Genomic DNA, 26042 nt, shown 5'->3' on the forward strand with positions numbered 1-26042 from the left:
TGGTAGATTGCTACTGTATTAGTTCAAGATAATTTTATTATGCTTGGGACTTGGCTTTTCAAATACTTCACAGTTCAGATTTTTAGGAAGTATTCATGGTGTGTTCAGTTATGCATAAATGCTTTCTGTACTCTAAGTCTTATCTGGTATTAACTTAGCAAATAGGGCTTGGATCAATTAGTTAATGGTCTGTTCTCACAAAGTGCCCCTCCTACTGAGCTATAGGTTTTCAAATGAATGAGTTTTACTGAAATCCACGAACCTGTTTCACTGAAATTGAAGAAGGAAGAATACAGGAGATGGGTGAGAACTGAAGTTAGAAATGGTTACTTTTAACTTTATTGATCTCTAGCGTGCTTTCCTGTTTCCATTAGCAGAAGCTAATGTTGGCTTAATAAACAAAACCGTTGACTTCATAAAACAAAAACAGGTTGTTATTATTTAGTTAAAATGTGTTTATGGCTTTCTTAAAATGTCTTTCAGCAATATATTAATTTCACATTATTTTTTTACAAAAACTTACCTTAAAAATGTGTGCCAGATTAATAGAATTTAGTATTCTACTATTTGCTAAAAATGTGAAATTTTAAAGAGTAGATTCATTTGGATTTTCAGATTCCAGCCTTTTTTTTCGACTGACTATTTGTATGAAGTATTGCTCAGTTCAGGATGGGGGGGAAGCTGCATACATCTCTCTTGCATGTACATAGGAGTGAATACCTGCAATATAGAAAATAAGTTACATTTCTAGGACTTGTAAGAAAAACTGTCTTTGTGTAGTCAATAACTATTTCAAGAAATATTTGTCTTTTTAAGAAATTGGCATTTCTCATAGAGCTGTTGCTCTGAGAAGTTCTTAATAGAAATTAATTACACAAGTGCAGAACTTGCACTGCCTCACAGCAAAAATGCCTGAGTTTGGTAAGAATAATGCTTTGTCCTTATTTTTAGCACCTCTTGTCTCTCTGGGTTCTCTGTTGCCTTAGCTGGAACATGTAGCTGGTGTGGAACTCGTAGCTGCCCATGAAATTTTGCTAAGGCATTTTACTTTCTGGCATTCAAGCTGAGTAACTTGGAGGAGTCAAAGATGTTTTTGGTAGATGAGGAGATCAGTCTTCAGAGAAAACAAGGATAAGAAAGTTGAACAACAAGGGAGCGAAACTGAGATTACTTGGGAAGGAGCGTGGGAAGGGAAGAAATCACTGCATTTATATTACAAATATTTCAGGTTATTAAAATTGTTGGGAGTAGAAAAGAAAAGGTTTAGGGGGAAGAAAGTTGGGCACTGGAAATATTCTAGTCAGCATTGTACACTGAAAAAGAATGCTTTACTTCGTGGGCTGCAAATGCTGGAATAACAGATGTGGCTTTCATTTGAATTTGAATTTTGTATGACCACATTATTTGAATCCAACTTTGTTGTTTTAAGTAAAGCCTAACTCTTGAACTAGTTTTCTAGTCTCAGTGAAACAGTTGGTGATAAATAAACAAAGATGTCCCCACAAATTATGTTCGTATTCCAGGCTTTAAGGCATAAAGTGCTATATAAGAACAACAATTAAAATAGTAAGCACTGTGGATAAATTTCAGAAATCCAAGGGAAACTGAATTTAAAAAAATACTTTAAAAAGGAACAAAACCAAACCCAACTCTGATCACAGGTGCCTTTGCTTAAGTAGCTGGAACAGCCTAGGCAGACAGTGGTTGGCACAGAGATGTGCTGAGTTTTCCATGCAGAGCAGGCAGCTGTGCTTATGCACTGCCCAGGTGCTTTCACCTGAAGCCTCAGTGTGTGTGGATGTTCAATCAGTTCTCCATTTGCTGGGAATGATCTCTTGCCCTGCTGCATGTGGAGGGGATGGGGTACCCTGGGCAGCACCCCATGCCTTTCTGAAATGCCCTCTGGTGGGACACACTTCATCTCTGCCCCTGCAAATGTACACGTTCTAATTTTGGAGCTTGGCTTGGGGTGGGCTTGTCCTGCTGCCTGAGGTGTCAGGAAGGACTCAGCTTCCTCTTGTTGCAGCTCAGGGAAGTGTAGCAGGTGCTGGCATTTCAGCCCTGCCCTTTTTGGGTGCTGTCGTTTCTTACTGACACACAGCTTGGAGTGTTTTCCCTCCTGCCTGCCCAGGATCGCGCTCCTGCCCCTGTGGAGGGGAGACAGCAGGGAATCAAATCAGTGAACAGAATTAGGCAAAGGCTGACAGCAGTAATAGGCAGAATCTTTTCCAACTCTGGTGCAGCCTTGTCCTCAGACTGCCTTTCCATATTCTCTTGAGGGGATTTGAGAGTCTTAATGTTCCTATAATGAGATCAGCTATATACAGTTTTGTGCCACTGAAGTGCATAGAACTTGGACTTCAGCTTTCCATATTATACACATATGAGTACTGCCTGACAGGTTAAACATGATAGCTATTTACAATTGCCTAGAGAATAATGAAACTCGTTTAAAAAGAAAGAAAGAATTCTTTCTGGTTGTTCTTTTGGAAACTTTATTATGGGTACATTTGTTTTTTAAGTATCTGTTCTGTACCAAGATTTGCAATGGAAGATACAGAATATTATACAATAGAAGATCAAAAATAGCGTGCTAGGGTTATTACTGTTTTAACTGAAAACAGACAAGTAATTGATTTTAAAACTGGACTGATACTGCTCAGCTCTTGTTTTTCAGCAGTGAATCACAGTCATAGGTTACAAACTATTTTAACCACTAGGACATGGAGAAAAGGTACCATTCAAAGCTAAACACCAAAATTAGGGATGCATGACTAAAGTTTCCAAGTAATGTATTAGTAGTATTGTATGAGGCAGTCACATGGAAAAGATCATGAGGTTGTGAAAAGGATTATGAGCATGCTTTAGTCATGAAGTTCCTGGTAGAGATATTTTAGTCTGGATCATGCTTATTTAAATGAGAATAATTTAACTTTGCTTGTTCTGATTGTATTACCATTATGTGGCAAAGGGGGAGAAAAGGTGTCTTACCTACAAAAGTAGTATTACTTTATATATATATTAATATATGAAAATAATATTTCAGTAAATTTTGGGGAGGAACTTATCATACTGAACTACTTGAAAAAGTTTATCACAGCCCTGAAATCAGTAACTGGCATGTAAGGGACTGAAGTGGAGACAAACCACGGTCATTCCAGACTGATGACTGAATAGTTGTTTATAAAAATAAACCACTAATGTACAATGAGTAGCCATTGACCTATCTAATTTCCCTGGAATCAATTTTGATGCAGATGCCTCCGTTTGACAGATACTCTTCTGGGCTTATATTTTTAAATTGGACAGCGTTGCAAAAGAGAGTTCTGCCTTTTTAAAAAAATTTGTAAGTTTTTGAAGCTCCAGTGAAAAGTGAATTTTCATATTTTGGATTTGTAAAAGTAAGGAGGAGAAAGGTTTTCCACCAGTCTTTTGTCTTGACACGTTTATTTGCCATATGAAGTCCTTTGAAGGCAGCTCCTTTTGTCTGCCAACCTGTTACAAGTATAGGAGCTTCCAGTAAATTTTGTGTGTGTGTCTGCAGTAATGTGATTACAAGTGTTTTAAGTACAAAAGAACAAGCTGGTATTTTGGGAAAGTAAGATGGACTTCAAATGTTTGTGGTTTGCTGCACAGCACTTTCCTGGCCAGATTCACAAAGCACATTTTAGCAAGCAGCTTGAGGGGCTTGGGAAGGACAGCCGAATTTCTCCTGTCTCATGTGAGAGTCAATGGCACTTCAGGGTGCCCTGAGCAGGTCACTCGTGTCTGGGAGTGCAGGGCCAGCAGCACCTCCAGTCAAGGTGCACATCAGGAACCAAAACCACTGGCGGTGTTAAGAGCTTAAAGCACAGCTGCCCTGTTTCCTGTCCCCTTACATCCCTGCATTTGTTAAAGTGTAAAATGGTGAATTGCTTTCAATTCTGAACACAAGATAAGCATTTCCAGTGTCTCCTTCATAACCTGCTGTTGAACTGTAAGTTTCTAACATGTAGCACTAAATTGAAAACCACATTGTGTCAATAATATAATTTCTAAATATCAGCACTAGCTGTTTTCAGCTCAACAGTTGTCAGCATTAACATGTTTTTTGAGTTGCATAAGCAGGTGTTGTCCATATAACCCTGCTTTTATGTGGATATCCACGTAGATCTTTGAAGTCAGTAAATCAATGTAAGTGAAAAGTTCTGAAAATAAGAACATTTAAACAACACATTGAAGTTAGTTAATGACAACTTTACATCGGTAATGGGCGATTTCAAAATAGGGAATTGTGCAGTGTGTGTTTAGTGGAGGCACTTTAGCAGCACAGAAGAGAACAAATGGTGCAGGGGTTTTCAGCTGTATTACCTGCCTGTCACCCCTGTAAACAGGAAAACACAGCATTGTTATTTTAAAATAATTTTCATTGTTTTGTAGCTTGTGTTTTATCAACATTTTCAGTATTATAAGTTATCATAAGTATAGATGTCTCTGAAAATATGCACAAAGATATTCTGATCTGACTGACAGTAAATGTTGGTAATCTTTTTCTTACCATCACCTCCTGTAAGTATGGTTTGTAAAACCACATCTCTGAAATACAGAGTCTGTCTTAGTGTTGGAGGAGAAAAATACATGAATACGATTTCTGCAGTAAAAGTACTGCAATTGCTATTCTTTTATTGCCAATATCTAAAAAGTTTTGTGAGTGATTCAGCTGGCATAAGTATCGAACTGATACACCATATAAATTGACATTGAGATTGCATTTACAGCTAAGTGCTTCCCTTTGTGTTTCTTGTAGGAAACAGAGATGAAGGTACACATGCACACAAAATTTTGCATCATTTGTTTGCTGACATTTATTTTTCATCAGTGCAATCATTGCCATGGAGATGGACATAACAGTGGTCCCAAAAAGGATCGTGTACACGACCATAATGACTATCAGATCTCAAATGAATCATACTTCCAGAATGGAGGAACAGAATCTATGCCCAGTAAATTTTCAACGTTGGAAGCAGAAAATGAACAAAAATACTACATTGAAAAGATTTTTGATCGCTATGGCGAAAATGGAAGATTATCTTTTTTTGGCCTGGAAAAACTGTTAATAAGCCTTGGTTTGGGAGAGGTAAAAGTAGTGATGATAAATCATGATGATATTGGCCATGATCATGTTTCTCACTTGTATGCTTTGGAAGTACAAGAAGGAAAGCATTTTCATCCTCATAACCATGCTCACAGCCACTCAGATTCAGAGAACCAGACCACAGCTGGTATGTCTGCAAAGAGAAATCATAAATGTGACGCTGAGAGAGACGCAGCGGTGCCCTCGGTGAAGGAGGACGGCAAACACGTTCACAACCAAAGCCGCCGTCACCACCACCACCACCACCACTCGCGCCCGCACCGGCACGAGCACAACGGCACGCGCCACTCGCGCAACGACTCCGTCAGCCACGGCGACCAGGCAGAGCAGAGCCACGAGCCTTCCACGGACACAAACACCACGCAGGAGCAGCCGGAACGGAAACAGCGGAAACAGAAGAAGAAGCAGAAGAAGATCAGCGAGACGTCGGGAGACGCCACGTGGGATTACGCCCCGGAGCACGATCCCGGTGATCAGTACGAGCACAATCGTGTTCACAAACACGACCACGTCCACGACGCCTCTCACTTGCACGTGCACCACCACGACCACGGCAGTGACCGCTCTGCCAGCCACGGCCACCAGGAGGGCGCTCTGGGCACTGCCGCCGGGCACCGCCACACCAGCAAGCGAGAGGCGTCGCACAAGCAGATCAGCGTGAGGAAACACGCCCTTCCCGCAGCACGTGGTCACAAGGATCACGGCGAAGACGAGCACAAGCATGAAGAGGTGAGTATGAAATGGAGGGCTGGTAAGTTGACTTTCAGTGCTGTCATGTAATAATTGAAGGTGCATACTCACAGATAACAGAGAGGCGTGCTTGGGACCGTAGTGTAATACAGGTAAGCACAGTGACAGTACTAGAGGTCACTGCCACAGTTCTGAGCTTACTTGATGAATTGTCATTTCTGTGTGCCCGACACCCATCTTTTCTCAGAGACCTATTGTCATGCCTATTTATCTGTATGAAGTTGACCCATAAAGCTTTCTGAGATACCCTGGTTACAGGTGAGGTTTTTCCCTTCCCAATATTCCAGAATACTGCCACCACACACTGGACTTCTTTCTGAATCTGAGATCACTAACATTTTTGAAAACTGCACAGACACTCTTTCCTAAAATACCTTCAGCAAACTTCTGATATCTTTGTCCTAAGAGATTAAGAAGCAATTGCAGGTGTAGCTTCAGTAGCACTGTGCTCGGTGGAAGCTCTTCTGTTATGTCCTTCAGCATCCATTATTTCTGCCAGCACCATAAATCCCTTCGCTGTACAGTTAACTACAGATGCAGGATCTTGTAAAGTCATATTTTTAAACTAAAAGGATGGAGGGAATGCCGAATTCAAGGCTTCAAACTGTATTGAAAAGTGAAACTCAAAACACAGAAAGTTGGTAGGTAAACAGAAGTGTTGAAAAACTTCTTTTAGATTTACATTTTTCCATTCTTCACCTGTTTCTCTTTGTTCACTGCTTGTACTGTGTAAAGAATATGGAAATTGCTTTTCATTGAGATTTAACAAAAGTTATGTAGGTGTTTGGAGACTCGAGTTTGTGGTGCAGGTATTTTCACTGTTTCTCTCATGAACCACTTAGATCAGTTTAAGATATGTTTTAGCACTGGTGGAACATTTGGACCAAAGTTTCTGCCTTGTTTGTGTTCTCAAATAATATCGTGCATTTTCCATAAGTGAAAAGAGATGCTTTTATATTTAATTTGTCTGTACAATTTGCTTGCAGTGCTTAAATGCTACACAGCTGCTACGGTACTATGGTCTGGAGGCCAGCTCCCTAATATCTCCTGAGCTCTTCGTGTACATGTGTCCTGCTCTGCTCTACCAGATTGACAGAAGGCTTTGTATTGTACATTATGATGAGCTGGAAGATTTTACAAGAAATAAAAATGCATCGATTGAGAATAAAGATAAAATAGGTGCATCAGGTAGGTGTCTTTTTTTCCTGGTGGGACTGAGATGGTCCATATGTTTATCTTGAAGTTGGAAAGTTGCAGTGTTACTGTGGTACTAAATTTCTTAATAAATTTAACCTGGATGTATTAATCCAGGAACAGAGAACAACATTTTCATCACAGTTCATTCACTGGAAAATAAGATTTTAGTTGTTACTATTTTTATATTTTAGCAGTGGTACAAATCTGTAGAATTGGCAAGCAGAATTTTTTGTGAACTTAAAAAATGGCATAAGCAAGTACAATAGCATTTAAATTGCCATTTCTGACGCTTGCCTTTTCTGACTATTTCTCTCTAAGCACATGAGAAATGTTCCATCAAAATACTCTGTTGCCAGTTTAAATTTTGTATCTTGAGTAAAACTGAGTAGACTTCTTATCACCATAGTTCTAAGTTAAAATATTTCTACTACTGTTAAAGCAGTTACTTTATGGGTAGAATCCATTGTTGTGATTCCATAACTGAATGTACTTTTCAAATATAGGCTTGCTACTGCTGTCTTTCATAAATTATAAAGGAACTGTTTCTATTTAGTTGCATAAAAATATTAAACATCTAAGAAATCTTGGATATAATGTCTGTATTTTGAAAATAAAAGTATTGGTGACGTGAATATTGATTAGTACATAGGTGCATATTAGCCTCATAAGAAATAAAGTTTGAAATAACTGCATTCTCATAGATGTTAATAACTGTTGGGAAGAATGCATTGCTGGTAATCTTTCTTAACAATTCCAGAGTCATTAAAATAATTCACTTCTTATAGATAAATCTCCTTTAGTGACACATCTGCTGCCTTGTTAGCTGTTCAGAGATTGCTGTAAAGCAGATATAGTGAGTTTTGTACAACAGCAAATTGCTCTGTGATGTGGTCTCAGTGCAGTTAAGAGCTGACCCCTTCCTTATTACTAAGAGCATTGCTAGAGTAGCTCTAAGCATTTTCTGCCAATTAAAATGTTGAAACCCTATATAAAATTGTCATGTTGCACATGCTTTGAACCAGTTTAATTAGAAGCTTCTACAGATGAGTGCTTTTTAAAAGATTGCATTTTATTTCTCTGTAATGAGAAAGGGAGTTCATTAATAACTCAGCTTGAAGACCTTTAATGTTTTAAGAGACTTAATTTGCAAAACTAGTGAAGCTTATTGTGAATGTTTAACATGTTTTATGGCATCTGATACCTTAAGTATAAATGACACTTTTCCCAGTTAGTTGTAAAAATTTGGGCTCTAACTCATTGATTTGGCTCTCAATCAGTAACCTGCAGAACAGATCAGCTTGATTAGATAATGTTAAATCATTCTTCATAACAATTTCCTGTTTTCTCTTGTATTAATTACAGCAAGATTTCAGTTGATATAATAATAATTGTTCCTTATGTAAAGAAGTGGATAAAAAAAATCAAATCCTAATTGGAATACAGGAATTGTGGGAGGTGTAGGGCAAATGTCAGTCATAGAGTAACTTAACCTATGGGTTGTAGGATTGTACTAAAATGAAAATGTGTGCCCACCTGAGCTGATATAAACATTTTTAGATAGAAGTATTCACCAAAGTTAGGAGAATGCAGTCACTTTTAAACATGAGCTTTCTGTAGTTAACTTTAGTTTTAGTTAAAGCTTTCAAGCAATCTTAACAGGCCAGTGCTGCTTCTGTTCATTGATAGCCACCTGTGAGGTTTCCATTACTTCTGCTACTGTGATTTTCTAAGGCAAAATAATTTAACTAATTGATGGCAAAAAACTTACGAAGCCATGCTGGGTTTTCTTCCTGTAATTTACAGACAGTTCTGTGACATCTTCTAATGGAGGATTTTCAAGGGTTTATCCATAGAACTGAGCTGTCACAGTGTACCTGTGTAAGAGGGGGCATTGTCACCACTGAGGCCCCCAAACAACTGAAAAGGAAAGGCACACCCTGCTATGAATGAAGCCAATAGAAGTCACACAAGTGAACAGGGAGTGCTTTGTTTAAAGATGGAGATAGCTTAGAGCTGCTGATTAAAAGTGTCTCAGATCAGATACAAGTTGTAATTCTGCTTGTGCAGATGCCAGTGCTCCCTGGAGTTCAATCTGAGAGGGGCACAAATTCCATACTCTAATCTCATGTGCCTTATCTTAATCACGATGCCGTGTTTAGGTCCTGTATCATCCATAGGAGTATTCCAGCCCCTCAGAGGTGTATCTGCCAAACCTGCTGTGATAGGTGAAACTTTAAGCCTTTCCATTTTTCTCCATGTAAGGCTGTTGATCATCTAAGCTGGCACTTAACACCCGAGTGTGTCCAGCTTGGGGGCAGTGTCATTTTTATCTGGGCTGCTTGTGCATGGTGCTTGATTGAGCATTGAGGGACAGCTCCATGTATGCTGGGTTTTCAGCAGAGCCTGTCAGGCCAGGGTACATGGCTGAAATGTTCTGGGAATCAGTCAAGGATGTGGCAGTATTTTGGTCATTGGGGTCCTTCCTCAACTTTAGACCTACTTTTGTATTCCTGTTTTCCAATATCAGTGTTTCAGTTCCTCATCTGACTGCAGACTTCGCCTTACCAGTTCTCTTTTTCTCTGGTCTCAGTACTCATGTTTGTCAGTGCACACCTCATACTGTCTAAAGCTTTTTCCAGTCATTTTCTCCCAGTGGATGTGGTCTTGTACCTCTTGCATTTCAGCTGGATTGTTTCCTTTTGTGCAGTGTTGGGAAGTGACAGCCACAGACTCTGTAAGAGTGAATACCCCAAAATAAAATTTAAAGCAGCAGATATTGTGAGCTTTGGTGTTGAACCAGACGGAGCCGGCAGCAGCCGCACTTCTGTTGGCAAAGTCGTGTCAAATCTGCTCCATAGTGGGTTTGGTGCACATAGAATTCTTGTGGTGTTTCACCCTGATGCTGGCACTGTTCCTCTTTTCTTCTCCTCTCACCCATTTTCCAGGATATTGTCCCCTACTTCTGGACCCTCGCAGATTCAAGGAAAGTCAGTGCTTTGAAATGTGGAAATGTCAGTGATTTTGAATCAAGAGTTGTAACTTACATTAAAGTTGGCAATTGTGTAGACTTCTTGATTAAAAGTGGAGCTAGGAAAAACCGTGTGGAAGGAAATCAGCACCTTTGTGCTAAAATTTAAAGAAAATATTTTATTAAAGTGAGATGCTGACTGCAAGAGCCATGTCTCCTTGTTTATAGGATCTGTTTCTTCTGTAATTCTTTCTTTCCAATGTCATGTAGAAATTCTCACATCTTCCCTAATTAATTATGTTGGGTGTTCCATTATCACTTCTTCTCCTAATAGCAACGATAGAGATTCTCAGAAAAAAAAAAAAGCTGCTATTTGGTGGTAGCAAGTTGCTTTCAGCTTTTCAAGGTCTTATTGCAGCAATCAATTTTAGAGTTCCTCTGCTGAAGGTTGAGTCTTCTCATAATAAGCCTATGTTTCAAAGCACCAGGTGAAATAAATGGTGCCAAACTAAACATGTGACTCCAAATGGGGAGAAATACAGAATCCAGAGACATTTTGCATCAGAACTATATTAAAAACAACTGTTACATACACATAAGTGCTTGCAGAGTAGTAAGTTAAGTAGCAGAGATGGTTTTGTTCCAGTGTGAAACCTTTTGCTTTTTGTTTCATGAAGGGCTTCAAAGCTATGCCCGGAACTAACAATCAGGAAGAATTGCTGGGCTCTTTTTTAGCTAATTGTCCTCTGATATCTCACTATATGATACTGTGCTGTGAATAAGCCAGTGTATTTTTGATTTGCTGTGGACTTCAGTACTGCCTTTCTATTTTTCAGCACCTTTTGAATGAATAATCACAGAACTTAGGTTAAAGAAAAGTTACCTTTTTAAGAGATAGTTGAAAGTCATTAATCAGCCTTAAAAGTTTTCTAGGTGTTGTTCTGATAACCTTTCTGTGTTCATTTCTTCCCACAGCCTGGTTTTGTGGTATCATCTCTATCACCGTCATTAGCCTGCTTTCCTTGCTAGGTGTGATCTTGGTTCCCATCATTAACCAATGGTGCTTCAAATTTCTTCTAACTTTCTTGGTAGCTCTGGCTGTAGGAACAATGAGTGGAGATGCACTGCTCCATCTCTTGCCACATGTAAGTATGGTCTCCTTACCTTTTATTCTTAATTGTAAATGAGTCTAGAATTTTTGAGTAATTGTTTGAATGTGTTAATAAAGAAATGTTCACTGATGCACCTGTAGATTGATTTGACTGTGAGGGACACCAACACTGTTGGAGACTTTCTGCTGACAGAAAGGAAGGAAATGTGTTTCTCTAAAAAAAGGTGGGGAAAAGTAGTTGTGTATTCCTTGTTGAACTGATGTCACGCTAATGCAAAACACTCAAGAGCCCAACAAAAGAATTTTAAAATTAGCAGTATTGCTGTCTCTTGTTTACTGATTGTTGGGTATCACTATCACCTAAAAGTATTTCCTGGGGATTAACCTGCTTGGTTACTAGATTTGAGGGAAAAAGTAACCTCTAATGTACTGAATCAAGCAATTGGCCAAGGAAGGTAAGCAGCTTTTACTTCATGATGGTGTACTTCTTAAAAGTGGAAATGTTTTCTAAAATTTTGTTACCTCAGTTGCTTAGGACAAAGATTAAAGATTAATATTTACATGTTTTCTTTGTGTAATTCTAATACATATTTTTGGTCATGGTGTTAGGATTTTTTTAAGTTCATATTTCAGATCCAAATTTAAATTGTAATTGACTGTAATAGTTAAAAATGTCATAAGGCTTGGTTGCTAATGAGAGTGTAAGAATGGTAATTCCTTGTGATATTTCTGAGTGTTAGTCTCATCCATCTTCAGCATCGTGAGAGAAAAGCTGAAGCTACATTATCTACCCCCACAAAAAAAAATTTCACATTGATTAGGATAATGAATAGTCTATTGAAAAACTTATGTGGCAAAACGTGCGAGAAGAAAAACCAAAAAAAGGGTGGGGAGGTTTCTGTTGTTTTTCTGGCCCAGTGCCATTTCAGTGTCCCGTTGTCTCTCCCACCAGTCCCACGGAGGCCACAACCACAGCCACCACCATGGCCAAGGCCACGTGCACGAGCACAGGCGCTCGCACCGGCACGGCCACGGCCACGCGCACGCCGAGGGCTTCCTGGAGGAGAACGATCCCGTGCTCAAAGGGCTCTTGGCACTTGGGGGCATTTATGTTCTCTTCATCATTGAGCACTGTATAAGAATGTACAAACATTACAACAAACAAAAGGTAGGAAATTGTTCACTGGTTAAAAATGCGTTACCTAAAGCCACCTTGTGAGCACTGTGCTTTGTGTGTGAACAAGGGCTGCTGCTGCTCTGTATTCTGTCTGATGTTATGTGAGGGATCCCTTTCCTAAAGAAGTTGCTTTTCTCAACAAGGTAATTTGGGACATCTGATGGAGGAAGCTGCAGCTTTCTGGCTGCTACATTTGGAGGCAGATCGAAGTAAAAGAGTTTGCAGCTCTTCCTCTAAAGCTCCCTGGGTCTTTTTTTTTTTTTTGCAAAAACATGAGAAAGCATTATGTAAGAAAGATCTGGTTAATTGTCAGACAATTGACATGAAATTTAGCAGTATGCTCTTACCTTTGTTACACTGGCATCCTTAGGTATCCAGGTTTTCTACATAAGAAGAATGCTAAAATTTTCAGACCTCCTGCTTTCTATAAATTGCCAGTCAAATTTTAACTTGTTTCTCAGAAAATTATTGTATTTTTACTGCTGGGGCCATTCTGTATTTATGATATCAAAGGAGAGCAAGTCCCTGGGGAGTGTGAGTATGCATGGAAATTCAGTTTTAGCCTTTGCCTTTATCATTCAACTCTGATGAGAAAACTACCTTGGTGAAACTCCAGCTTGCTTCTCCCAAAATGACTGTGAAAAATTTTCAGGTTCTCTGTTTTTATATCAGATTTGCTGTCTGAGCTGGACAGGCAGCAAAAGATTTTCTGTGTTGGAGGAGGCATTTCTTAGATTCTCTGATAAAAGTATGAAAACTGTTACATTGGGCATATCTTCTTTGAGATTAATTAAACAACTAAATCCCCTAGGCTGCTTTGGCAAATCCTTGGGATCTGCTGCATGGGCTGCTTGCTGCTTTCTTAAAGGGGAAAAAATACAAGGAAGTTATAGGAATATAAAAGAAAAAAATAAAGTTGAACAAATTAGAGCAGCTGTTTTTGCTGCATGTTTGCTTTCTTGAACAAATCTAATAGCTGCGTGTAAGTATTTCTGGGCTGTGAGAGCAATCCTTGTCAGAATATCCCCTCTTACTAAAGTGAAATATATCTCTGGTGTGTGTTTGGGAGTGAGATTCCATGGTAAGTAGCTTAAGAACTCTTCACTGGGATAGGAATTGTTGCTGAGCCTTATAAAGATCAATATTCTGAAGTAACATATTTCTGTCATACAAGGTAAGAGAGAATAGCTTGATCTATTTAGAGGAGATTTTTGGACAGCATTTCAGTTCCTGTTGTTTCTATCAATGTCTTTTTACAGACCAGACATTACCTGTTTTCTGTTGCAGAGTAAGCAGAAGTGGTGCAAAAAAAACCAGACTGAAGAATCACCAATTGGAAGGAAACTCTCTGATCACAAATTAAATAACAGGCCAGATGCTGATTGGCTTCAGCTGAAACCCCTTGCAGGTAGGCAGTTACTGTCAGAATTCTCTGACTGGGAGATCCAAAGTAGGAGCAGGTTACTGGGACATGGTGTGTAGCATGTAACCTCTTGTACAGTTTTGCTGCTATTATGCAAATCATTGTTAATAAGACTTAATAGGCTTTTCCATATTAAAACTTCTTTTTTATTTTGTTTTCCTTAGATCTGAGAGCACTCTGAACATTTCCTAATATGCCATAGAGATGGTTCTCAGACTTCTAAAGCAGTTGTGTTTTGGGTGGCTGTGGGTGTTTGGTTTTTTGTTTGTTTGTTTGTTTGTTTGTTTGTTTGTTTGTTTGTTTGTTTGTTTGTTTTCAGGGTGTGTTTTGGTTCAGCTGTGCCTGACTGGCTCAGCCCTGGCAAAAACTCACACCCACACAATGAATGGGGATATCTATTCCACTTTGTAGATTCCAGCATCTGACCAGTTACAGATAAACAAAGTCTGTTTCTTTCCATAAATACAACTGAGTATCCTGAATATTCAAGTATCCAAAACAACTTTTGCACACTGTTCTTTCATGACAGGGTGTGAATGCTCATGCTGTGTGTACCCGGAAGAAATGCTCTATCTCTCTTCTCACAGGGGGAGAGAAGGGCAAAGGCTTTGCTCTTTGCTTCATAACGTTACTGTTCTGTTGCCAGCATGGCTGCAGAATTAATTTTTTGATGAAGAACTTACACAAATTTGTATTTGTACAAATTAGGTTTATTTAATTTGATTGGTTTGTAGAAGGGAGAGTTAGGAGTGCAGCCTTCTTCACTCAATCTCAGAAGAGATTTGGGGCAGTGACACAGAACATGGAAAGTCCTTCAGCAGTGCAGGGGTTGGAACATACATTTGAAATGTCTGCATGACAGTGGAGGCTGAGCTGTGACCTGTATGGGCATGTGCAGGCAGAGCCAGGTAAGGGTTTCCTGAGCCATTCAGATCCCATCTACAGCTCTAAGACATTATCATCATTCTGGCAACTCTCCTTTGCCAGTGTTGAACCATAAACTTTGTTAGTAAAAAATTAAAGGCACGAGGGTAGGCTGGGCCGAAACTGGCTTTGAGTGCTGTGGATGCAGTGCTGCTGCCTTGTAGTGGAGACTTTTATATACTGTACATGCAAATTTATGAAAAAATGTCTCAAAGACAGACTTAGCTTTTGGATTTAATACTGACAACAAAGTTACTAGACTGGGATGTGTTAAAATACTTGTTTTGCTTTCCCAGAGCAGTTAACCCTTAGTTCAGGGGTGCAGTGGTTGCTGGTTAAGCAGGAATTAACTCTGTGTCTCTCCCAACTGGTTCCATGCAGGAGCAGACGACTCGGTTTTGTCTGAAGATCGACTGAATGAAACTGAACTCACTGACTTGGATGGGCAGCTGGAGCCCCCTGCCAAAAACTACCTGTCTGTGGAAGAGGACAACAACCTGCACCACTCTCACAACGACGTCTCCCATGCCGCCCAAGAGCACGAGCTGCACGATTCCGAGTATGACAGCCATGGCGAAGATAAAATGATAGCTAGAAAACACAGTCACCACTGGCATCACAAACATTCCCATCATTCCCATGGCCACTGTCATTCTGGAAAAGACCTGAAAGATACTGGGATAGCTAATATTGCTTGGATGGTAATTATGGGAGATGGCATTCACAACTTTAGTGATGGCTTAGCAATCGGTAAGCAAAAGCACTGAGTATTTCTCAACAGTTTCTCCTTACCTTTAGTAACTCTGCTAATATTTGACTTATCAGTGATCACAGGTAAGGCTTCCAGTTAGCACCTGTGGTTACTGCCAGTGTTCAGTCTCCTGCAGAGCAGAAATTAAAAGGCTGTCAAATGTAATAGTTTACCTTTTGTTAATATTCTGTGCTACTGACACAAAAATTATTATATCAGTAGCAGTGACAGTCGCAATCTCTGCCAAGGAGAGATTGGTGCAGACAAACCTTGGGATTTATGGAGCACAGTAACCCACGTTTCTTGTTTTGGTCTCAGTTGCCTTAGAATTATAAGTAAATGCCTTTCAGTCTTATTTAGAATGATATTTATTAACAACAATAGTAATATTATTTCTATTATTGTTAATACACAGAATTACACAATACTTTCAAATAAAAAAACACCGTGAATCAGGTTAAAGGAATAATACTTTTAAAATATTACTTAGGATAATTTAATTTTTGTTTAAGCAAAATATTATTTTGACATATGGTCAGCATATTTATTTCCAGCCAAGTGCAGAAGAAATTGAAGTACCAAACCAAGACTTTATTACATTTACTAAATCAGCTTGGAGTCACACAATGCTCTAAATGCAATTTGAATTATAAAGTGTACTAATTTGGATATACAAGTCAGTGTGATGGTGAGAGGGCTGAAGTGCACACTTGATTTTTTTACTGAGGTAGCTGCTGAAGAGTACGCAGGGTTCTGACCTAATGGCAGAAGGGACACACCCATTCTGCCATTTGCCAGGGTCTCTAGTTAACAATGGAATCTACTACAGTTTCTCCACTTTCTTCTGACAACTTCTAAAGAAACTAAACTCCTTAAAAATTAACCTGTTGCTTCTCTTGCACATTAAACAGGTAAGACATTTAGACAATGGCTTCTAAGGCCAAAAACAATTACCACGCCTTCTTTGAGAACTTCACAGTATTGAAATTCCATTTCTAAATATTCCTGGGTCAAGCCTAAACAGCTGAATCTGTGGTAAAATGTAGATTTTAGAAAAGCATGCTCATCTTTTTAATATATCAAGCTATGAGGAATCCAGAGGAAAGTTAAATTTCCCCTCTGTCTTCAGATTGTGTCTTCTCTTTCTGCTTTATGCTGCCTGTTTTCACTGCTCACTGCAGGCTCTTTTTGTGCTTTTCTCTGCTACAGTACAGAAATTTATTACCAGTTTTCTCATCTCAGAATTATTTAAGGTACGAACTTAAAGTTGATTGAATCCAATTAGCTTATCCAAAAGTACTGAAATATATTTATGGCAATGTTTTTATCCTTATTATTTTCCAGGTCTGGCTTATTAATATTGCTGATATGTAGTCTAAAATAAGTAGAAAGGAGCTAGAGAGGTTATGGGTTAAATATTAGTTTGGATTTCAGAGCTGGAAAGGAGAGAGCCAGACTCTTGCTCACGTGCATTCCTAACTGCCCTCATGTACTTGAGAGTTCCTAAGAGTGTAAAAGTGGTGCTATTTATTAGCTTATTGCCTTTATGTCTTATTTTTGGCCAGTTGTGTTCTCTCCAGGGTTTGTCTTTCAGATAAATGAGTAGTAAAGCCTGCAGTGGTAATGCACATCCAGGGTGCTTCCAGTATTTCCCATTTATGTACAGACAGGACACGGTTATACTTAAAAATATAAGTGTGCATTGTAAGAGAAGGGTGTCAGCTCTAAAAAGTCGATTGATTTTCTGACCTGAAAATAGTGAAATATCATTTTAATTTTTTTTTTTTTTTTTTTTTTTTTAGGAGCAGCTTTTAGTGCTGGACTGACAGGGGGAATTAGTACGTCTATAGCAGTATTTTGTCACGAGCTTCCCCATGAATTAGGTAATTAAGTGTAGAAACTCTGTGCTCCCTCTGTACAAAATCCTTATCCAAAACTGTTGTGATACTGTGATAAGCACAATGCAGTGCAGAAGCTGCAGAGGTGCCAGAACTTCAGAGGGTGAAGGAGAAATATTGCTTCAGAATGGGTACTGCTACAGGATTATATTGATAGTGTCTAGTTACAGCACTTCTGTGAAGCTTTTTGAGCATGGTTTAAAAATGTTCTTAGGAGTGTACATTTTACATAGCTCTGCTTTTTATAGAGTTTCACACTACTCTGTGTGGCATTTTCTTACACAGTGTTAAGTCACATAAGTAAACACAGGTTTATATAAGTGAAATTCCATGTGGGGATCTTCAGAAGACCCTTTGTTCCAAATGTGGCCAAGTTCAGCTGGTGTGGCCATTTAGGGTAAAGCCTGTAGGCACTGTTGCCACTGCCATTGATTCTTACCCTCAATTGAAGCATTTCTCCTGGAGGTAGCTAACCATGATGAAACCCGTTGTTTTCACATTGCTTGAAAATTTACTGCACCCTGAGAGTTTAAAAAGAGCAGCCAGAGAGAGAGGAATCTTCTAGTTTTCCATTGATGTGAAGTTGTGCTAGATTGAGCTATGTCTATACTCACAGCTTGCTCACTTGAAAAGCTGCTGGCTCTGAATAATCAAAAGTGAGGATAAACAAGTACTTCACAAACCTTAGAGGTGATGAGGGAAAGCATTTTATACAGGCAGCTCCTGAGCTATAGGTAAATCACGGGCACAGGTGGGGAAATAATAGAGCAGATGTTTGTGGTTTGACACCTGTACTTGTACATTGATTAATTAAGTGAAGTTGCTGCAGTATATGAAGGATTGCAATGTATATTACAGTGCTTAGAACTTGACAGTATAGCATGATGATATTAACCTTGTATAAAGGGTGAGTAGTTTATACCTATTCTTTTATTTTTTAAATTTTTCATATGTTTTGATTCTGATTTTTGATTCTAGATTAGGCAAATTATTTCAGGCATGTGTTGCATAAGAATATTACATTAATTGCCCTCATGTCTGTAGATCATCTTCTCACGATCACAAGAATTCAGTTTGAATGGAGTAAAACTATTAGAGCCAAAGACTGAAGTCTAGATTTTTACAGAATATCTACTTTCAGCACCTAATCTAGCAGAGCTGTACTGAATTCCGAATAAAACACATTAACCTGGCATGTCTTCAACCAGAAAACTGATTCAGCATGGATGTGAAGTCATTCTTTGTGAATGTAACTCTTCCTAGTGTTCAAATTCATTGTCACCTTCTGTGGGGACAAATGCCTCATTATTCTCTTCCCGGATTTGCATAATGAGGTGTGTATAGCTAAGAGGAATTTTCACAGGTATTGATCCAAACTAAACCTCTGGTTTTATGTACTGTGAAGAACTGAGAAGTAAAGGTATGCTTACCACACGGGCATATTCTCAGTGGGCAGAGCAGACTTAGACTTCCCCATTCACCCTTCACAATTAATCCCTGGTACCTATCTGACAATCCCCGTGATGAGCGGGCACCTTTCAATCACACTTTACTCAAGGGATCGCTGTGTATAAGCACAGTCGTTCCGGGGCAGTCGGCCCCTGTGGCTCGGGTGCCTGAGCCCTGCAGCAGCACTGTCTGCTGAGGGGGGTTCCTCTGTTTGCTGGAGCAGCGCTGACGCCGAGCCCGTGTTGTCCCCACAGGTGACTTTGCGGTGCTGCTGAAGGCAGGGATGACAGTGAAGCAGGCCATCGTGTACAACCTGCTGTCGGCCATGATGGCCTACATCGGCATGCTCATCGGCACGGCCGTGGGCCAGTACGCCAACAACATCACCCTCTGGATCTTCGCCGTCACCGCCGGCATGTTCCTCTACGTGGCCCTGGTCGACATGGTACGGCTGCTGGGGCTGGGCTTGGGGCGCTGTGCACGGCAAACCCGGCACTGCTGTGCGGCTGCACCGCAGTCTGCTGCTCACGTTCATGCTTCACTGCGATTTCATCGTCATATATTCCGTTCTGGAAAGTTCAGTCTGAACTTTTACTGTGAGCAGCTGGTAATCCAGAGCTGTTGTAGTGAGTAGCTTTTAAAAAAATTACCTGGTGGAAAAATGCTGCTGCTTCAGGAACACACAGGTGCATTATCTTTAGTGTGTGTACACCATAGATCAGACCCTTCAGGCAGCAGTATGGCTGTGCACATGTTACCAGCCCATATTCAGTCCTGATTTGTCTCCTCTAAGCTGCTTCAGAGCTTCATTTAAATAAGGCAATTTTCTCACTTCTTACGTTTCTGAGGCCAAAGGTAATGAGATAATTTTTCACTTTTCGGGTACCTTGTAATGCTCTCCACTTCATTATGGAGACTTTAATTTGTAAATATACTGTTGTTATAAAGTCAGTCTAATCTACTAATAGGTGAATAAGTACTTTTCAGTTAAATTGTTAAATAGAATGTCTGGGTAGGGTGATCCTTCTTGCAACTTTAGGTGTTCTACAATAGCTTTTAATGCCTGAAATATCACTTCCTTCTAAGCTCTGTGTCTGATACTTATTTTCTGTCCTTTGACGGAAGATGTCATGGATAAAGGAAGGCAGTACTTTCATTCCTTCATTTCTTTTTCTTTCCCTCAGCCATCATAGTAGTACCCAAATAGTCAATAATCCCATGGTCTGATTCAACAACAGCAGGAAAGTTTCTGCAAGAGACACTTGAAACTGAACTCGAGTTTTGTCTTGCTGTTTGCATCATCAGCCTCCTTCTCAAAGACCTCATTACCTGGCACACAATAAGAATAGATTTTGATTCCTCCCTAGCTGCAAGCAGAGGTTCACAGAGGTGCAGTTTTCTATCCATTCCTTACACCAACCCATTGAGAATGAGCCTTTTGGCATTTTTGCATCTGACTCTCCTGAAGTTTGTCTAATTACATGGGTTTCAATGATAAGGCTATTCCTCTCCAGTACAACCTAAACTCAGCCTCCTGACTTTTTCCTCCAGGTTTTCCATGTTCTTTCATGAAACTTCATTTGGTGATAACTTTTAAAACTAATCATAATATCCTCCTTCCTGACACTCCTGTTTTGGTTTGTATGGGTACATTGAATAGTCCAACTTGAATAATTTCATCTTACTGGGAAACAAATTAATCTGTTGCAGTTTTTGTTCCTTTTATCTCTAATACTGACAGCATAAGCTTTCAACTTCGAAAGAGTGGGGGTTTTTAACTGAAAGGACTATTTTTCATGTGGTCCCTGAAACTGGTCACATCAGTAGCCAATAAAGCAAAAAGTTCAGTCATCTTTAGACATGCTGTCAAAGTAAATATCCAGAGCGTTAAAGCCCATAACAGTAATGGTAAGGTGAAGCCCTTTATTTTTAATGACTTAATAGCACTTTGTAATTTGGAGTTGTGCTTGCTGTTGAGCTGTCTGGTCTAGTATATATGTAATACCCATTTAAACATTTTTCACAGCAATTGGGAGGGCTTTTTGGGTTTTGTTTCTTGAGGGATTGAGGGGTTTGTTGGGGTTTTTTTGTATTTAAATACTCAGTGGATCAAATTAATTATCAGATTTATGTCTCTTTTTAGAAACAGAGGAATATAAGACAAGATGGGTAATATATCTGGGTTTTTAGTAGGTTTGATGTCATTGTCTATCGAGTAGTATTCAAGTTCCCGGAATAACCAAAACTGTCCTAGCTGATCTAATGAAGAGTAATAGTTTCCATTTTCTTCTGTATCATCATTTTCTGTACTGAGTTTTGAAGAAATTCTTGTAAGAATTCCTTCCTTGAAGGAATTACTGTGAGAGACTTAAAGATCACAAGTGCCTCAAACACTGTTAAATCACCGAAGGACTTTGCCCACTGTAGCAAACTGTGCAGAGAAGCAACTGCTATTCCTCTGCCACCACAGAATCCCACCCCACTGAGTATAGTCCTGACTTAAGGTAAGGTTAAGGTGGGACAATTGTCCAATTATCTCAGGCCTAAAGAGAAGTAAACAAAGCTGGGGAGAAGAATGTATGCACCAGGCAAAGCAGCTCTGCTGAAAATAAGCTCTGGCTGGGTCCAGCAAGGGGAGACCACAGCCCAGCACTCCAGATGGGAGGCACCCACTCAGAGGCAGAGAGAGACTGGGATGGGACTAACTCACTTTGGAAGTGAGAGAATCATTTAACCAGCAGAGTAAGAGAACTGCTAGCCAAAATGGTGAGAAGTTTTGAGTGACCTCAGGACACCCACCCTGGGGAAGCCAGGGTGAAGAGGACCAGGGGGACACCAGCTGGATCCACAGGTGGTGACTCTCTTCTTCTTCATCTTTCACTCCTCTCTCTTTCCTATTTCTCTCTCTCTGTGCCTCATATTTCCTGTTAAATAAAATCCTGACTCTCAACTTTAGCGTACAGTCTCATTTGCACCTTAATTCAGGCAGAAGCATCTCTCAGTAACCAGATCTTAACATTTACTTCCTGCTTTCTTGAATTAATTTCCTTGTAAATATTTTACTTCTGCTCTATGTGAATGGCTTTGTAAAACACAAAATTATATTTTTCAATTTCCAAGAGCACTATTATTACTTGATTTTGTCAGTACTCTGACTTTTCCTCATAGGTGAGCAATATCTAGAATGTACAGAATTTTCATGTTCTTATATTTGCACATAAAATTTCTCTTTAATTGCTTGTAGCTATCATTCCCATATTTAAAGGAGTGTGTATGTGAATACGTGTAAACATCTCACATGACAGATGAATGGCTAAGTTAATCAAAGTCCTTTGTTTATCTGAGCATGATTTGAATTCTTTTAAAATTAAAAGAGCAGAACTCGAAGAATATTGGGCTGCGCCCTATCTTGAGGAACTTAATGTTCAATTTCATGGATGATCGGGTGAAAGTTCAAAGAAAGGCATTTTTAGTTTGTTTTGTAAATACTTCACATGATCATGTTTTTATTGGATGTAGCTGTTCAGCAGAATATAAGCTGTGTCTTAGTGTATTGTTTATACATCTGAACTCTGGAGTGTTTAATCCTTTACAATATCATCCTGTAAATTTGTCCACGTATAAATGGAATAGAGGTGAAATAACTTTCTAAATTGTTTTGTATCTTTCAGCTTCCAGAAATGCTTCATGGAGATGGAGATAATGAAGAGCATGGTTACTGTCCTGTGGGGCAGTTTATTCTTCAGAATCTAGGCCTGCTTCTTGGATTTGCCATCATGCTGGTGATTGCCCTCTATGAAGACAAAATTGTGCTTGACATCCAGTTTTGACCTGATGCTGGTAATCACTGTGGTTCCAATCTGTTGCTGTCTGGCTTTGAGTCTGCACTGTGTGGCTGTGTGCACACTGCTCAGAGACACGTGGTGCTTGCACTGCTTACACAAGGACAGGAGATTCCTTTCTGCCTAGAGTAGCTTCTGCTTTTCTCTAATCCCATCAGATAAGCTTACCAAACACAACTCCTAAACTCGAGCGAGCAACGTTTAGGAAACCCTAAATCTGAGAAATAAGGGCCAAGGTCAGGGTGCTGTGTAGAGAGTGCTGCTTGCTTAAGAAAGAAAAAGTACAGGGAAAGATCTCATTTGGGAAAATACCATTCCATTAGTGCACTTGGACAGAAACCAGAAGATGTTACAGCTGAAACAACTGTGCAAGGAACCCAAGGAAACATTTAGTGCCACATGAGTCTTGAGTAGCAGATAGCTGTCTCTATGTATATCTACATCTATATAGATATAACAGATATGCACACATGTGTGTGCACCTCTGTACATATACCTGTTAATCCGGTGCTGATTTTTTTGCATAGTGGTGACTTGAAGTATTCAATCTTACAGCAGGACATGGAAACCACTGTGCTGGGTTAAATTTTTAAAATGGAAACCCCAAGCCTAAACACTGTTTAAATTCTTACAAGCTGTGTTAAGCTGCACTCTGTCATTGCAAAGCTCCTGTGTAAGAAGGCAGGCTGTTGCCATGTACTCTGCAAAGTGTAACTTCTGTCGAGGGTCAATTTGATGATGTTTTTCCCCAGCTGAGATTTATTTGATGTTTGTTCCTTGATATTAGTAGGAAAATGCAAAATGCAGTAGAATTAGTGTTAGCCTGGGGCAATCCCTGACCTTGGAGTTATTGAGCTGTTTCTGGTTCTTTCTTACAGACGCTAAACATGTATTGTGTGCCACTTGCAGCATAAACTACTGAAGAATTGTGGCTGTGAATTTGTGCAAACTGTTTTAACAAGAGAATCCATGTGGGAATTTCTCCATTTTTTTAAAACGATTATTTTGGACTGTTTTCTTCTCTTCATGTTAAACCAAGGTGCAAGATGCTAGTTCCTGAAGCTGGACACAAGGGTTAAATTATGCTCTGCGTGTGTTGTACTGGTAGGGTATTTATGATACTGTAACAGCGCATCAAATCTGTTCATGCCTTCATATCAGACATTGTGACACCAGCCATTTCTGGCAGTAAAGAATATGTATGAAGATTTCTACTTCCAGTGTAAAGAAGTTCATTTCTATAATATTTTTTTACAATTTTGGTATTTAAATTAGATTATTAAAAAGCAGATGTGGTAGAACCATGGTATGTGTCATTTAGAAGAATAGACTGAAAATTTGGGCCTTAACTTGCTGGGACCAGCTGTCCTAGATCAGATTGTGCTGACAGGCATTTATTGCCAGACATGAGTTAGTTCTTCTTGTACCCATCTCCTTAAAAAAAAATGAATTGTGAGTTTGTGGGGAGTGCAAGTTGATTCTGTAGTACCAGTCCTAAGCATGGTAGTAGCTTTTTTTCTAAAACATCCAGTTTGTCTCTTTTCTGTGTATGCCAGGTAAAAGCTGTACTTTGACTATGTGCTGTAAGTTTTAAAGTTCTGGTCTGCTTGGTGCCAGCGTAGCTGCTAAAGCACTAATCCTAACACCTTTAATGAGAGCCAGTGGCTATCTGCATTCCATTTCAAGTTTCCTGTGTTTCCTACGGCCCTTTACTTTGGAAGCTTCATTGGTCAGTTTAGCTTTTACTGAGAGCAGCTCATGTATTTTAAAGGTATCAGTTGGTTGCCAGTATTTCTTCCTCATGCAGTATCAGGAAACAGTATTAAGGGTCCATTTCAAAGAAGGGTGCAGTTTCTTCAGTGAAGAAGCCAAAATCCCGGAGTTCAGACACGCAGCCATTTGATGTTCTGAACTCAGGTTTTCTTTTTTCCTCTTTAAACATGCTTAGTGTAGAACCCTTATTAGCAAACACACTGTTGTTAGCTTCAGATTGCTGAATTTCTGCAGTGTAGAACTCCTGGATGACATTTTTGCATAGTGCCCATGTTCGGTCAATGAGACAAAACTTCCTGGATACCTTCTGAAGATCTGAGTTTAAACAATCTCTGTTTCTTTTGTATTAAACTGACTGACTTAAGTTTTTTCTTTTCTGTTAATTCTGAAATATAAGGGGGTCATTATGCAGCTGAACTGGTATTTTGTCAAATCATTTTTTAAGGTTTATTTTTCTTAATTTTTTTCAAATGAAGATTTCTGTGTTTCCAGTAGTATATTTACTGTTGTATTAGTTGGAATGTGGTTATAGCTTAATACACTGCCTCTGTAGGAAAATAGTTAACTTCCTTCCAAGACCATCTTCAGACAAGGGAAAAACATGGTCATTGAAGGTAGGTACTGTATTTTTCATGGAATATAGATTTTCTTTTATTTTCTAGTATTTATTGTAAATGTAACAGAGCAGTGTAACAGCTGTGACTTCTCTATGTTTCCACCAGTACTGAATTCCAGATGATTCTAATGTACACTTTTGAGTCACGTTACAGACAATCTGAATTCCACTACATTTCTACTTGGCTTCAACATTCCATTTTGCTTGAATCCAGAGTCTCATTTAACTTGTATTTGTTGGAGGGCATAAATGTTACTTGTATATTACAATGCTGTCACTGTGTGACATCCCATATGAATTCTGATGTAAATCACATTGCACTCAATCCGCTGTGATTATGCTTAGAAAATGTTGTAGTTGCTAGATGCAGTGTGATTTTTTTTTTATTATTTTTTTTCTTTCCTCTCCCCATTAACAACTGAGTCTATGGTTTAAAATGTGATAATGGTCCAATAAGATAACTTGCTGAGCTATTGTGTTTTTTTGTTATAACTAAATCATTTTTTAAAAATTTTATAAAGCTGGAAATTATCAAATGCTGTTTTGTTCATTGTCAACAGTGTTGTGTTCATTTTATGTATGTTCCTTATACATAAGGAGCCTTCAGAAAATAAAAAAAATTATTCAAGGAGCAGATATTTTTGTTGAGTTTTCTAAGGATTTTTGTGTTTTAAGGACTTTTGTGTTTTAATATTCCTTTCAGTTCAGCAGACATCACTACAAGCTCCCAAAATAAATTCTGAAAAGGAAGGTGTCAAGGAAGGTGTTTGCTTAACAGGCTTGTTTAAACAATTAAAAACTAACATAAATGCTCTGTCCAATAGATGTTACAAATTTCTAGGTCAGTCAGGTAGGAGCAATACTGAAAACAAGAACTGGGGGATTCCATGGAAAGTTACTGTGATGTTCTGGCTGATCCTGTAGTCTTTGGATTGCTCAGGGAAAAAGTCCATAACCACTTATAGAGAAAGCTGCCCATCCTGGGAAAGTGTCATTCCCAGCCTTCAGAAGTATGGTTTTACTAACTGT

General features: G+C 39.2%; 1 protein-coding gene and 1 long non-coding RNA gene across 5 annotated transcripts in view; one reads left to right on the forward strand and one right to left on the reverse strand.

The window, feature by feature from the left end:
• The window catches only part of SLC39A10 (solute carrier family 39 member 10), a 34379-nt gene extending 8730 nt beyond the window's left edge, over nt 1-25649 (forward strand). For all 3 annotated transcript variants that reach the window (XM_088167799.1, XM_088167800.1, XM_088167802.1), the window contains 10 exons: nt 4787-5863; nt 6871-7072; nt 11025-11194; nt 12113-12328; nt 13625-13745; nt 15066-15434; nt 17238-17318; nt 19037-19227; nt 22454-22622; nt 23503-25649. In XM_088167799.1, the coding sequence (XP_088023925.1) occupies nt 4787-5863; nt 6871-7072; nt 11025-11194; nt 12113-12328; nt 13625-13745; nt 15066-15434; nt 17238-17318; nt 19037-19227; nt 22454-22612 (2586 nt within the window). In that variant the 3' untranslated portion in view covers nt 22613-22622; nt 23503-25649. The remainder of the gene's footprint in view (nt 1-4786; nt 5864-6870; nt 7073-11024; nt 11195-12112; nt 12329-13624; nt 13746-15065; nt 15435-17237; nt 17319-19036; nt 19228-22453; nt 22623-23502) is intronic.
• LOC148223168 (uncharacterized) overlaps nt 1-26042 on the reverse strand; it is a 43243-nt gene that overhangs the window by 6213 nt on the left and 10988 nt on the right. Inside the window, exons 4-5 of one of the 2 annotated variants that reach the window (XR_015804791.1) lie at nt 15477-15565; nt 524-720 (exon numbers count right to left, since the gene is read on the reverse strand). This is a non-coding gene — a long non-coding RNA (uncharacterized LOC148223168). Of the gene's footprint in view, nt 1-523; nt 721-4819; nt 5268-15476; nt 15566-26042 lie in introns of those variants that run through there. The other variant, XR_015804792.1, reaches the window with a different exon arrangement.

The sequence above is a fragment of the Sturnus vulgaris genome, chromosome 7 (assembly GCF_052056855.1).
Source record: "Sturnus vulgaris isolate bStuVul1 chromosome 7, bStuVul1.hap1, whole genome shotgun sequence".
Lineage (NCBI taxonomy): Eukaryota > Metazoa > Chordata > Aves > Passeriformes > Sturnidae > Sturnus > Sturnus vulgaris.